This window comes from Daphnia magna, linkage group LG9 (assembly GCF_020631705.1).
Source record: "Daphnia magna isolate NIES linkage group LG9, ASM2063170v1.1, whole genome shotgun sequence".
Taxonomy (NCBI): Eukaryota; Metazoa; Arthropoda; class Branchiopoda; order Diplostraca; family Daphniidae; genus Daphnia; species Daphnia magna.
This window is the reverse complement of record NC_059190.1, coordinates 961,940-974,693: the sequence shown is the minus strand read 5'-3', so window position 1 is coordinate 974,693 and position 12,754 is coordinate 961,940. Positions and strand designations below refer to the sequence as shown.

Below are 12,754 nucleotides of genomic sequence, written 5' to 3'. Positions count from 1 at the left end.
GGCCGGATGTCTCTCACCGCCATCTGTGATACGCGAATACGAACTTGATTATTTGTAAAGGCGGGCTAGCCAATGACATCTATGAATAAAAGGAAACACTATCAACAAGCACAAAGTCGAATAGATTCGTAACCCTGTAAATACGACGGAAAAGAAAAGAAATAAAACAAGTAATTTATGACCTTCATCTCTTACTTGATTTGAATTTAGTATAACAGCAATATGTCACAAATTAAGTAAACTATGAAAGCTAGAATTCGAATCGCCCAGATTTATTCGAAATATCATAAGGTTCGGTTTTACAAAGAGCAGACGTATTCGAGAATATACTTGAATTTTCCGCTAGCGTTTTTTTTTCCTTTTTTTTTTTGTTTTTTTTTTTTTTTACATCAAAGGAACGGGTAAGGAAATGCACGGATACCCCTGAGAAGCGTTTTTGGCAACAAAATCCAGAAAAAAACAACATCGAATGCAAGGATTCTGATTCAAACGTTGTACGTCGTCACATTTGAAAATGCATGCCGTTCTGCTGTCACGATTGGATTGATACGTTTTACGAACGAAATGAGAACTTCCATTGACTTGGCTGGTTGAAATATGTTCAACATGGTCGATTGATTATGGCGATTCCAGCATAACTTCGGCCAATACCCATACAGGCGGACAACATTGACCAGCTGTTCGTTGCGGGATCATACACTTCAACTGAATTCAAATTAGTTGTTCCATCATCACCTCCTACGACGTAGAGTAAACCATCATGCGTCACCACTCCTACATAAACAAAAATAATAACATATAAGAGAAAACTGAGAACTTAAAGCAAAAAACTATATGCGCAGTCATGTGATGAAGGATCAAAATGAATCCAATAAGGAGGTTATCAATACAGTAAAACTGTTCAAGGGTCTTTCAGTTTTTTACCAGCGTTTCTCCGACAAAGTGACATGTCCGCAATGGAAGTCCACGTTTTAGTCACAGTGTCGAATCTCTCGACCGATCGCCGTACCATGGGTCCATCATGACCGCCAATGGCGTAAAGGTAACCGTTCAATACTCCCACACCGGGCTCCGCTCCGCCGGCAAGCCTAAAAAGACAGAAGCAAATAAAAACTCTTCTATCGATGAAACCCTAGTGCGATGTACCATTTCTCCAATTAAACTCCACGAATCTGTTTCAGGTGAGTAGCATTCAACGGATGCCAGGCAATGCCGAGAAGCCCCATCATATCCACCAACCTAAAAATTCTGAACTTGGTCTAACGTTTTAAATCTGAAATTTTTGTCTGAACAATTACCGCATACAAGAGGCCATTCAAAACACCTACACCTACGCTGCTGCGTCGCGTAGTCATGGACGCCACTGCACGCCATTCTTGTGTTGTTGGATCAAATTTCTCGGCGGATTTCAGTCCCGTAGAACCATCAAATCCTCCAACCTTGGAAAACAACGGGACCATGTTTTAACGAATCAATGCTATCGTCGTCTTGTTTTCATGCGTCTTACAGCGTAGATGCAATTATTTAGAACGGCAACACCCAACGTAGACCTGCGCGTTTCCATATCGGGAGCGGGAAACCACTGGTCCAAATTCGGCTCATAGAGATCAACCGTGCGCACACGTAGGGATCCATTGAAACCCCCGATTGCATAAATGCGTCCGCAAACAGAAGCTAAGCCTGCCCTGATGAAGGAACCAGACATTTAAAATGAATTTTTGTATTAACTATATTTTTTTTTTTTATTGATTTTATATCTACCTGCACCGTCTGGTAGGCATTTCTGCAAGGGGATTCCATTTTTGAGTTTCAAAATCGTAACACTCAACTCCGCGAATCGCTTTTGGGCTTTGACCGCCCACGACAAGAAGAATCTAGGAACATTTAAGAATTTGAATTTAGATATTAGGCGATCGTTACTTGAAAATAAGATTATAAACAGCTAATGTGTCAATATACTTTTGGCATGCCTATCGGTAACCTCGGACGAGTTCTAGAAGTTTGATATATTTGCTTTTGATCAGCTTTGAGCAAATGATACTTAAGGGCTTCAATCAAGAGATCTTTGCCTACGGAAAAATTTGGAAATAGTTCAGTTATTTTGTCATTAACCTGTAGCGACAATGCCTACAGTGAGCATTAGATCGCATCAAAGTGTTGGTTTCGACATGCTGCAAAAGATAGTCTTGAGGAAGAAGTGGAAGACGAACGTACTCCATTAGATGAGATAACTCAATATTTCTGTCATCAATGTTGGCATTTACCCAGTTCATCACAGCTTCATACACCTGCGAAAGAAAGCTGTAGAACAAAGGGGGAATCACATATCTTTTAGTTAATTTGAAACCTTCTCTTCGGACGATACAGTCAATTTGTCGCTACTAATTATACGTATCACATCTTGGCACTGTAAACTAGAAAATTCTTCTCCATCCACCACGTCGCTACAAAACAAAACATACGTTGCTAAGGTTAGGAGTTAAGTCATAAAAGAAAATAAACTGGAGTATACCTAAAATGCTGGGCAGTGTACTTGTCGGCTAAATTCAATAAATCTATGCAACCATGAAGATCGGCAAATGCCCGAATTCCGAGACAATTAGATGGATGTAACTGAGTTACCAAAAACTCACTACAGGCTTCTTTGACGTCAAACATTTGCAAAAGATTGGCGGCCGGCAACAAGGTCTAAAAAGAAAATTTCCTTGGAATCAACCTTGTATTTTAGTTAAAGTTTAAGTTCAGATTTTTTTGTTTTTTTATAACCTGAACATTATCTTCATTGACTTGAATTTCAGAAGAATAGACATAGTCTAACAGGAGGCTTAGGGCTTTGGGGTCCACATCTTGAAGAACTATTCTGTTCTGGTTACTTTCCTCAAAGCAGCTAAACATAGCATGAAAGTAAGGGCTGCAAGAAGCCAGAACTGCTTTATGCGCCGGAAACTCCTCTTGATTTGTAGTTATTAGGACAACATCACAGAGAAATTTTTCTCTTTAAACACAAGGTTGAAACATTAGATACTGTTTAGATAATCAGGAGAAACTGTACTCTACTTTCTCATCATGTTGAACTTGGAAAATGCCTTGGAAAAGTGCTCTGAGTTGTGATAAAATGGCCTTTCAGGTGAAGACTGGGTAGACTCTTTCTGGGAGCTCTCATCAAGGGAATTTTGACTTGCATGACGGAGGAGTAACTTACTGTAAGGCCAAAATAATTTGATTTAGTAGTCATATATTAAAGATTAAAAGTCCTTTGAATTCATACTGGATACTTAACTGTTCGGCGAAATCCCTAGAAGATGAACTATTTGAACTAGTCGACATCGCTCGTCGATCTACGAAGCAGCTAGCATCAGCCGAGCTATGACGCAGAACCGCTTTTCAAATAAAGTGATATTCTGAGGATTATACCACTTGATTTCTACTGATTTTTACCACTTTTTTTTAGCAGTTTCAGAGAATTCAAAAAGCAGAAAATTAAAATAACTCCAGATAAGAAAGTTCGACCAGTTCCGTTCAAGTTCAACAACGGTCACTTTGTTTTGTTGTTTTGTCCTTTGATTTCCGTTGTGCTGTAGCAGCCGACGTTGATTTCATTCAAGGCCTTTCTTTATGGCTTCAGTATTAGTCTTCATCAGTCACATTTCGTTGCGTAATTTTGGGGTTACGTATTGTTCTACCGATAACATTTCAATTTTTAAAATTAGCTCTTGCCAAAATTGAAAGACGGTCCAAAAGGATTTTGGATCATTTAAAAGGTTTCTCAAAAGGACGTTCTGCCCAGAAGGTATCGCCATCTGCCGGTCGCTTGGGAATCTCGTGAAGAACGACGGCTTTGACATCGCAAGCTCGCAACCCTGCTTTCAAAAATAAAAATTCAAGAAATGGCACCGATTCGATCATTGGGCGTGTTCGCCAGCATTGTTATATTTTATTTATTTGCTGTAAAGGAAGGTATGACATTTGTTTTATTACGATTTAGAAAAATAGGCGATTTCATATTTTTTTACCATTTTTCCAAAATAGTACCAACATCATAATATGCCATTTAGAATTGTTTATGTTTTTGACACTTGTCAGCGTCCATAATACTACGGAATGCTAATGATATTTCTGGTAGAACGCACGTCAGGAATAGAGTTAACATTTTTTCACTTTTTCATCTAGGTAGTGGTATCAAATGCTGGGTATGCAGATCCTTGGAAGATCCCAAATGTGCAGATCCATTTGACAACACATCCACGCCCTTTTTTGACTGTGCCACCTTTCCAGAAGTAACACACTTACCTGGTGTGAAGGCTACTATGTGCAGAAAAATCCGCCAGAAAGTGAATGGTGAATGGAGGTACATCCGTTCATGTGCCAGGCTTGGGGAACCCGGTATTGGGGGAGATGAACGTTACTGCCTGCAGAGATCAGGGACGTTCAACATTCACATTGAAAGCTGTACATGCAACAGCAAAGATGGTTGTAATGCTGCAAGCTCACTACTACCTTTCAATCTCATGACAGCAGCATTAATTCCCTCAGTTTTAGCTGCTCCATTACCTCAAGAGGTTGTAAGTGTGTAATCAATCTGGTTTGTCAACATCATAGCAAAATGAATCTCAGCCCTTTTATTCATTCCATTCAAGCCGTCCAACCGCTTGAATTTTTTACGCCGTCCGTAAAGTGCCTTTTTATCAGTGAAACGACTACACACCTGTAGAAAATAAACGATTGTTTTTATGTGCTGATTTATTGTTTTTCTTCGCTCACTGACTGACCTTCTAGAGAAGGAAACGAGAAATTTCCTGTTCACTGTATGGATTATGTTGTGCATTCAGTCCCGTTGACGAACATGACCGGGACGCGTGTTTTTACAAAGAGTGAAAAGACGGTATTTGGTTAGTTTTGAATCAATTTGTAGACCTAGTAACTTAGTAAGTTTTTGGCCTTCAAAAGTTCAAAGCGTCTTTTTCAACAAAAATGAAATGCAAATCTGGCAACTGTGCAGCTTGAAAGTTTCTCAACAGAAAATTTGTTTTGGGCGGTGGCGTTTTGTCCACTTTTATTATTAAATGCAATCAATCTAAATAAGAACAAATTATTTTCAATTATACAGTGAATCTCCTTTAATTCATCAATGGCCACCCATTGCCTGTTAACGCATTTGTTTCTTTTCACCTTATTTGTTCACTCGGGTACGAAATGGACGCAAATTATTTTACTGTATTGAGCATACTGAAGTGCATCTAGTTTTTATTCAACAATTTAATCCCTTTGTCATCATAGGTTTTTCAATAAAATGCCACCAGTGTTCTTCTAGCCAAGATCCAAAGGGGCAGGATAACTGTGGTGCCTACAAATTATTTGACACACGAAAGAGTATACCCGTAGACTGCAACAGTGATGAATCTGTGACACCTGGAACATTTTGTGTCAAAATCACTCAGCAAGGCCCCAGAAGTTTTGTGTGTAAGTCTGAACTTAATTTACTATCATTATCTGAAACATAAACATCATTTTGGTGTTCTGTCTATTTAGGGGATGGGCGTTGGAGGCAGGTGATCCGTCAGCTGTGCATCTGTGGCTGACACAGGCGTGACAGGTGTTTGCAATTGGGGGAGTGAAAGAAAATGGTGTTTATTGGGAGGAATGCTATTGCGCTCAAGATGGTTGCAATGGAGGCAGTCAGATCTCTATAGCCCTTTCCTCAATGCTTGTTCCCATCATCATTTCCATATTCACAAAACATTATGCATGGTAGTATCATTCCAGGCATATTTTCTCACTTTATGGGAATTATTTTTCCATCATAAAGTTTCAAACAGTGCCTTTTTAGTCTGATCTGGTAGGTTGTTACCTGTCAAGACACCGTTTTTAAAGTACAGCCACTTTTAGTGTTACGGTATCAACACTTACATCCGTCCAGCGAGAAAAGATGTGTAACATTCCGTCCCTTTTTTTTTTTTTTTTGTTTCTCCTGACAGAAAGCGAGGAAAAGTCGCTTCTTCTGGAAAATAACTACACGATCTTTTTTCTCTGTCTTTTTACTGGATACTGCAGGTTTCTATGTTTATATAACGACATGATCTTGAAAATAATAAATGAAAGGGGAGCCCCAGTTGATGTTTGGTCATGATTGACTACATGTATCTTCCCAAAACTAGGCGAGGCACGGGAAGGAAACCGCGATACATCACACACACGGTGTTGACTATGTGTGTCAACGTTGCAGTGAGATCACCATTTCTGCCAAGAGTCCCCATCAGCCTGGAAATCTTTAAAATATATATAAAAAGAATTGCAAGGAAGAAAAAAAAAAGGCGTCCAGAGCTCATCGTCGTAAAAGAAGGAAGTTTTTTTTTCAGTATCTCTTACTCTTTCTTCCCTTGACAACGAAAAGAAACAAGGATGTGTAGTTCTAAAAGAGTCAGGAGTAGCATCCTGATATCATGTAGTCTCTAAACATTTGCAGCAGAACTCCACTTTTTTTTTTTTTTTTTCGACGGCCCTTTGGCTTCTTTTCTTTACAATAAGGGCGAGTACACCCCAGAAAAGCTGTTGTTGTGCACGGCAAAGAAACGTCGAAAAAAACTTTTTTTTTTCCTTATATTTTAACTGTTTTTATTTCCTGTCTTCTTTGACCCTTTTCTTTCTCTGATGTTTGCGCATCTCCCAGACCCTATATTCGCTAAAGCTTCCTTTTATAGACTATTTACACACAATTCACGGGGTAGGAAAAAAGAAAAGAAAAAAAAGTTACCTAAACTTTCTTCTTCCTCTCTCCCTTTTTTTGTCTCGTCAGTGTTTCATTCTTCCCCCTCTTCGGTGGGGAAGAACAGGTTTGTATTCACACGCAAACAGCAGCAGGATCTCCCCTCTATTTCGGCAAGAAGAAAAAAAAAAGTGAGAAAAAGCAGGACAGAGTTTGCGATGAAGAGAAACATGTAGAGGTTGTGTGTATTCGGTTGCTATATAGCCTTCACTTCCGTCTTCAACACATTTACAGGAAAGGTTTGGTTTGGCATACACTCTCACGGAGGGGGGTGGGGGAGGGGGGACTAGCAGCTATGTATTTTGGCTGACGTGAAATCCTATTTATTTATTTTTTTCGATGGTTACGTGAGCGTACGTTTCCTGGAGAGCCGCCCTAGCAACCACAGCAAAAACTGACATCGAGACAGAAACTACTAGACTATTCCCTTTACTAATACGCAGAGTTGTTACATTATTTTGTTCAATCTCTAGAAAGGCTTGTTAAAAACAGTAGAAATGCAACTCTTAAAAACAAAATGTTTCTTCCTTTTTCGATTTGAATACGAGCTATCCAAAAAAATAATAATGAATTGCTTTGATTTTTTCGCTTAGTTTATACGCATCATAGGACGACCACCATCGACGACATATAAAAACACATTTTGAATTTCACAACCAAATATAGGAGACTCGGAAAAGTGTCAGATGTTTTATTTGCCAACTCAAAACAAAAAAGATTTCCTACAAATATTTATTCTTTTTCCTTTTTTTTTTTAACTATTATGATGTGACGAAAGTCAAAGACCGTTGACTCGTTTATTGCAACTTCAACAGCAAGAGTCCACTATTTAGACGCTCCTGATATGGAGTTGCAAAAAGCAGGACAATTTATCAAGTATATGCATATCCTTGACTGTATTGTAATACATAGGAAATTGGAGATAGTTCGTATTGCAGTACACACTTGTAACCTGGTCTACATGGTCAAATACCCATTATATATATTAATATCATTATCTTGTACACTGTTCAGATAGTGTACGGATATGCGAAACTGCTGTAAAAAAAAAAAAAAAAAAAAAGAGGGAAAAAGGGAAAAAGGGGGCGAACGCTTTATTCCACTCGTGAAACTTTCCGGAGCTCGGATGCGCTAGCGTGTACATAACGCACGTGTAACGTATATCCTTCTTTTCCACGTTACGTATAGGGCAAAAAAAACAACAAAAAAAACCATCATAGATCTAGCTATATAGTTTCAAACCCCGAAAAGGTGGGAGACGGATGGGCTTTTTACTATAGCCGGATGATGGAGAGTTTTCGGTCTCAACTTTCGTTCACGATCCATACAGGAGAGATATCGTGCGTCATGTTCGCCGTTCGTTTGTTTATACTTGGAGAAAGTCATATTTTTTATTATTGATAAATGTAGTGAACAAAACAGCGCTACCCGCTTTAAATGTTATAGCTCTTTAATCGATTTATTTATAATTGATTGTTGAAAAACAGCTCGAGTATCGACGCATCTATTCGCTTTATACGGCGCACAGCAATCTCAATCGATCCGCGCACATCAGTGTCGCCTGTATCAATGAACCAAACAAATGAACAACTGTAAGGCCTATTATCCAAGCCGACGTTAAATCACTCGGCGAAGTGGATCAATTAAATCCACTACATTAGTCTACACATGTCTATCTAGGGTGTCGGTCGTGTAGAGGCTCATCATTTGCCTAATATGCCATCCAAAAGTGGCTCCATTTAATAGTTTCGCCTACGCTAAAATCAAGTCAGCTAAGCTTATAACACAATCATTTGCCGGCCAAATGAAGGCCCATCCCATCCCCCTCACTATATGCATAGCGAGATGATTGCTCACGGCTGTCCCTCACAATTTCGGTCCGCGCAAAATCGATCGGCGTCGCGGCAATTAATTTCCTCTGTGCCAAGTGGACTGTTGGCGATTTTCATGACATGCGGGGCGGTATGCACATCAAGACCTTTGCCATCAAAATTTCAATCCCGGCTAAATACCCAATAGCAAAGCATCTATGTTGGCGGCGGACGTTGGACCTGTTTGATGTTCTTTAATGACTGCCCCCCCCCCATTCGCCCTCTCCTTCGTTTGTGCAAGAGTTGGAGCGGACGGGAGTGATCCCCCTACCTAAAGGGAGATGGAATGAAAGGCATCACGTGAATCTTTGCAGGTCGAGTGATACCTATTAGAAGTAGCCTAGCAAATATAAATCGAAGGGGCGTGGTGCTACAATCCCACCCCCTTCCTTTCTTCCTCGCTGATTATTGCATACTAGGTGAAGATAATATTCGTTACATGTAGGCGGGTAAATTTCCCTATCTGTTCGGCGAATAAGGAAATTAAAAATTTCCTCATTTTTTAAGAGAATTCAAAACAAAACAAATCGTAATAAAAGTAATACGGGGGTGGTGGGCGTTATAGACGTTGGTGTGCATGTTCACACAGCAAACACATATCCCGCAAGTATTGAATAAATACGGTCGAGTGTGCTGGCTGAGTGGAGCATCACATGATTGGCACAGAGCGCAAAAGGGGGGCGGCAGTGAGGGGGGGTGAAGGGAGAAAAAGCGTCTACGTCTACGAGTACGGGAGTACAGCGTGATCGCAAAGTTTGTTAGAGCCTCTCTCTCTCTCTTCTACGCAGGGGTGTGTGTGTGTGCTCAAACAAACACACACACTGAGGGAGTATATGCAAAACTAGAGAGGCAAAGGGCAGCCAACAGCGAAAATCAGTCGAGTGTAGATTATATGGACACAGTGGCACACGAATAAACCAACGATTTATAGACGAGTTAAAAAAAAAAAAAAAGAAAAAGAAAAAGAAGGGAAACTATATAGTACACTAGTGTGTGTATGGAGTGAGGGAGGAGTGATAATGTATCGCAAAAAAAAATATTCACTTTGGCCTTTTCAGTTTGATATTTTGCAAAAAGTAGATGGCTAAAATATTTTTTAATGGCGTCATTTATGAAGGATCACGAGTATCTAAGGGGGAAGAAAAGTACAGGGAGACGCTTGACGCGTGTAGTCAAGGCGACCGATGAATTCAATGAACCGGAAATATGGGAGAGGATAGAATGATATTTTGCAACCAAGTTTCTTTTTTCCTGATAGTTAGGTCAAAATGAAGGTGAGCTGCAAATCGTTATTGTTAAAATCAACAAAATTCAAATAAGGTACAAGAGATGAAATTCATTTGCATGATAGTGCCTCGGTGGGGTGGGGGGTCAAAGCCAAATGAGAAAATGTATCAAAAAACTAAATTTTGAATCAAGTCTGAGATTAAAAAGGAGAAATAGCTTCAATTCCTGGCAAGTCTTTGCCATTTTTCGGACCCCGTAAATCGATTAAACTCGGTGCACATGAGTGATGGCCAAACGAATGAAGTTAATAATTACTTAATTAGGCCCACCAATATTCTCCAAAATGCTTTTTCCACTAACATTAATATCGTTCGAATTCCAAACAACAAAAAACAAAAAATGCATTTTCTCTCGTTTACAGAGTCATTCGTTTAAAACGAAAAGAACAAAATGGCTCTATTAGTTTACTCGAATTGGATAACTTATTACTTGCTCCTGTGTAACATTATTCCTACTATTCCTGCGGCTATGACGAAACACATGTTTGCACAGAGAAGTGAGTCTATAATTGAAGCCAACAACAAAAGACACACAACGCAATGAATTTCTAGTCTACACGGGCCACGTATGGTCGGCCATTGAAAACGTTGGCATCATACAAGTCTGGCGAATATGTAGGATATAACAGGAATTAAATGTAATTTTGCTGCAAAATTTACTTGCCCGAAGGGTGTGTATCGTTCGTGCTCTCGTGTTGAGATGGTAAAATTGCCTTTTGGAAATCCATTCACGTATCTTTGCCTCGCCTTCTTTCTATATACGTTTCACCTCACATGTGACGCGTGTACTAATATTTGCGCGCAAAACTAGCAGACGAAAAAAGAAGGGAAAATTGTATGTGATGTTATACAACTGTAAGAAATTATTGTTTCTAAATTAATTGCTTTTTAGACCTTTAGCGTTAAAGAAAATGTTTTATCAAATGGGCGAATAATAAATTATCTGAAATTGAAGACAACTACTAAATTAGCAAACACATCTTTTTGTGAAATGGCGTCTGTGCAAATCTTTGTTTGCATGGCGCCAAAACTTTTTTGCGGTTGGCAAAGAAAAACAAAATTCTGTGAAATTGGCAGGAATCCAACTTTACTTACCCCAAATCCCATATCAGCTACCGATACTGATTCAGTTACCATCTGATTATGATGTGAATAGAAGTTGATGGCTTGTAATTAAAATTAAATAAAGATTACATCAAGTTCTGCTGCATTTGTGGCACGACACAAACACCACGACCGCCATTATTGTCAATCCCCGTAAGGGAATTATCGAAAGATTCCGAATCCTGGGGATGGGTGAGGAAAGTGCCTGGCCTTGGAAATTATTTAAAATTATCCCTGCGAAAGGGAATGGTTTACAAATTTGAGAAAAAATCTACAATACTTTTGATTTAAATGTTTCTAGAATTATGAAAAATATTTAAAACATTCAACATCATTTGCATAAATGACGATTTTTTTACAAAATGTTTTTAAATAAAAGCCTTTAGTGATGTGTGTCTCAATCATTTTACTCAGACCGTGTCAACCGGCGAAAACTGCAGACTGGCGAAAAATAAAACTTAAGAGAAAAAAATATATGTATATCCATAAAGTCGAAAAGGAAGTAAAAACGTATGCGCATATCAGCCCACTTGGGTACTGAAGCCGTCATTTGCATATACGAATTTAATGTCGCAATGGCGGCGGCTGGTGCTGTTTCGCCAAAAAAAGGAAGAAAAAATCTTTTTTTTTTCCCTCTTTATTTTATTGTTTCTTTGCAATTGCGTCATTGGGAGAAACTGTACGTGCGTCCTTGTTGCCATGGTATACATTATAGGCTATAACCCTCTTTCGACAGTATTTCCTAACAAGCTCTTTTCTTCTTTAACACACAAAAACAAAATTACACAGCCACCATTTTTTTTTTTATTAACGAAATTATTCAATAAATGATGATTCATTCAAGATCACGAATTGAACATATTTCGTCTTCGGAGCTGACTTTTTCTTTTTTCCCAGTCCGTTATCAATAGAAAATGGCCGACCATCGAATTCGCAAAATCGTTTTTCCTGCCAATCACGTCAGCACATGTATTACCGGTTGCTATGTGCATCCCCCAGGCTCTGTCCTGAACGAAGATTTGTATCTTTTTGGACAACAAATAAATAACGCATTTATCGCCAAAAAGAAAAGAAGCCAATGACGTTGCCGTCTGCATGGATTCGCCACTTCTTTGCCGCCATTTTTCTCCCTCGTGTAATATGTATGGCCTATATCCATCAGCGTAGCTTTGGCCATCTAGAGCAAACAGTGCAAATGCTTTTTTATCGATGGTGCATATAAACGATAAAAAGTAAAGCGTCTTGGCAATAAGAGTAATAAATAAAAAGGGAGTCTCGTCATTCGATGTGAAATCATTCAAATAAAGACGAACTCGGTAAAGGAGATTGGCACACAACGCAGACGAAACGATTCTCTATTCAAGAGCAAAAAGCTCCTTTTCTTGATTTCTACTTTGTATGCTTTTTCCTGGATTTTAAAGCTATGATGAATACCAAATGTTTTCCTTCAATAGCCGATTTTAAGAAAATGATGAGACTAAATCAACTGCAGAGCGATTAAACAATTTTTTTTTCTTCATAAAACAATTGATCGAGGAAATCGATACATGGTTATAAGCGAAAGAAATCGGCATACAGCAGTAGCGTCGTTGCCTAGGGAAAAAGCCACGCCGCACAGCCAATATGCAAACGAATGCAATTCTGATGTAGACATGGCAACAGAATATAATGTCAAGATAAATGTTCTTTTATTATTTTTCTCGTGGGTCTATTCAAAACTGATCTAAACA

The 12,754-nt window shown here is 39.0% G+C and overlaps 2 protein-coding genes and 1 pseudogene across 2 annotated transcripts; 2 read left to right on the top strand and 1 right to left on the bottom strand.

Annotated features, from left to right (window-relative positions):
• Positions 1-256: 256 nt before the first annotated feature.
• On the bottom strand, positions 257-3,564 carry LOC123475896 (ring canal kelch homolog). The gene is given in 14 exon segments (XM_045179116.1): positions 257-774; positions 925-1,066; positions 1,068-1,088; positions 1,147-1,239; positions 1,299-1,439; positions 1,508-1,685; positions 1,762-1,874; positions 1,960-2,069; positions 2,132-2,288; positions 2,348-2,444; positions 2,513-2,688; positions 2,767-2,995; positions 3,058-3,201; positions 3,269-3,564. Coding segments are annotated over 14 exon segments (1,833 nt in total). The 5' UTR covers positions 3,328-3,564; the 3' UTR covers positions 257-601.
• Positions 3,565-3,645: 81 nt separating this feature from the next.
• Positions 3,646-4,739, top strand: LOC116929991. The gene is made up of 2 exons (XM_032937323.2): positions 3,646-3,957; positions 4,171-4,739. The coding sequence occupies exons 1-2, from the start codon at positions 3,888-3,890 to the stop codon at positions 4,572-4,574; spliced, it is 474 nt and encodes a 157-aa protein (XP_032793214.2). The 5' UTR covers positions 3,646-3,887; the 3' UTR covers positions 4,575-4,739.
• Positions 4,740-5,043: 304 nt separating this feature from the next.
• Positions 5,044-6,109, top strand: LOC123475898 (annotated as a pseudogene).
• Positions 6,110-12,754: the final 6,645 nt, after the last annotated feature.

Bases quoted from the DNA above. Each gene is read 5' to 3' on its own strand.
- LOC116929991 (XM_032937323.2), top strand. From the start codon at position 3,888: ATGGCACCGATTCGATCATTGGGCGTGTTCGCCAGCATTGTTATATTT. The intron at 3,958-4,170 runs GTATGACATTTG...TTTTTCATCTAG, and splicing joins TTTATTTGCTGTAAAGGAAG to GTAGTGGTATCAAATGCTGG.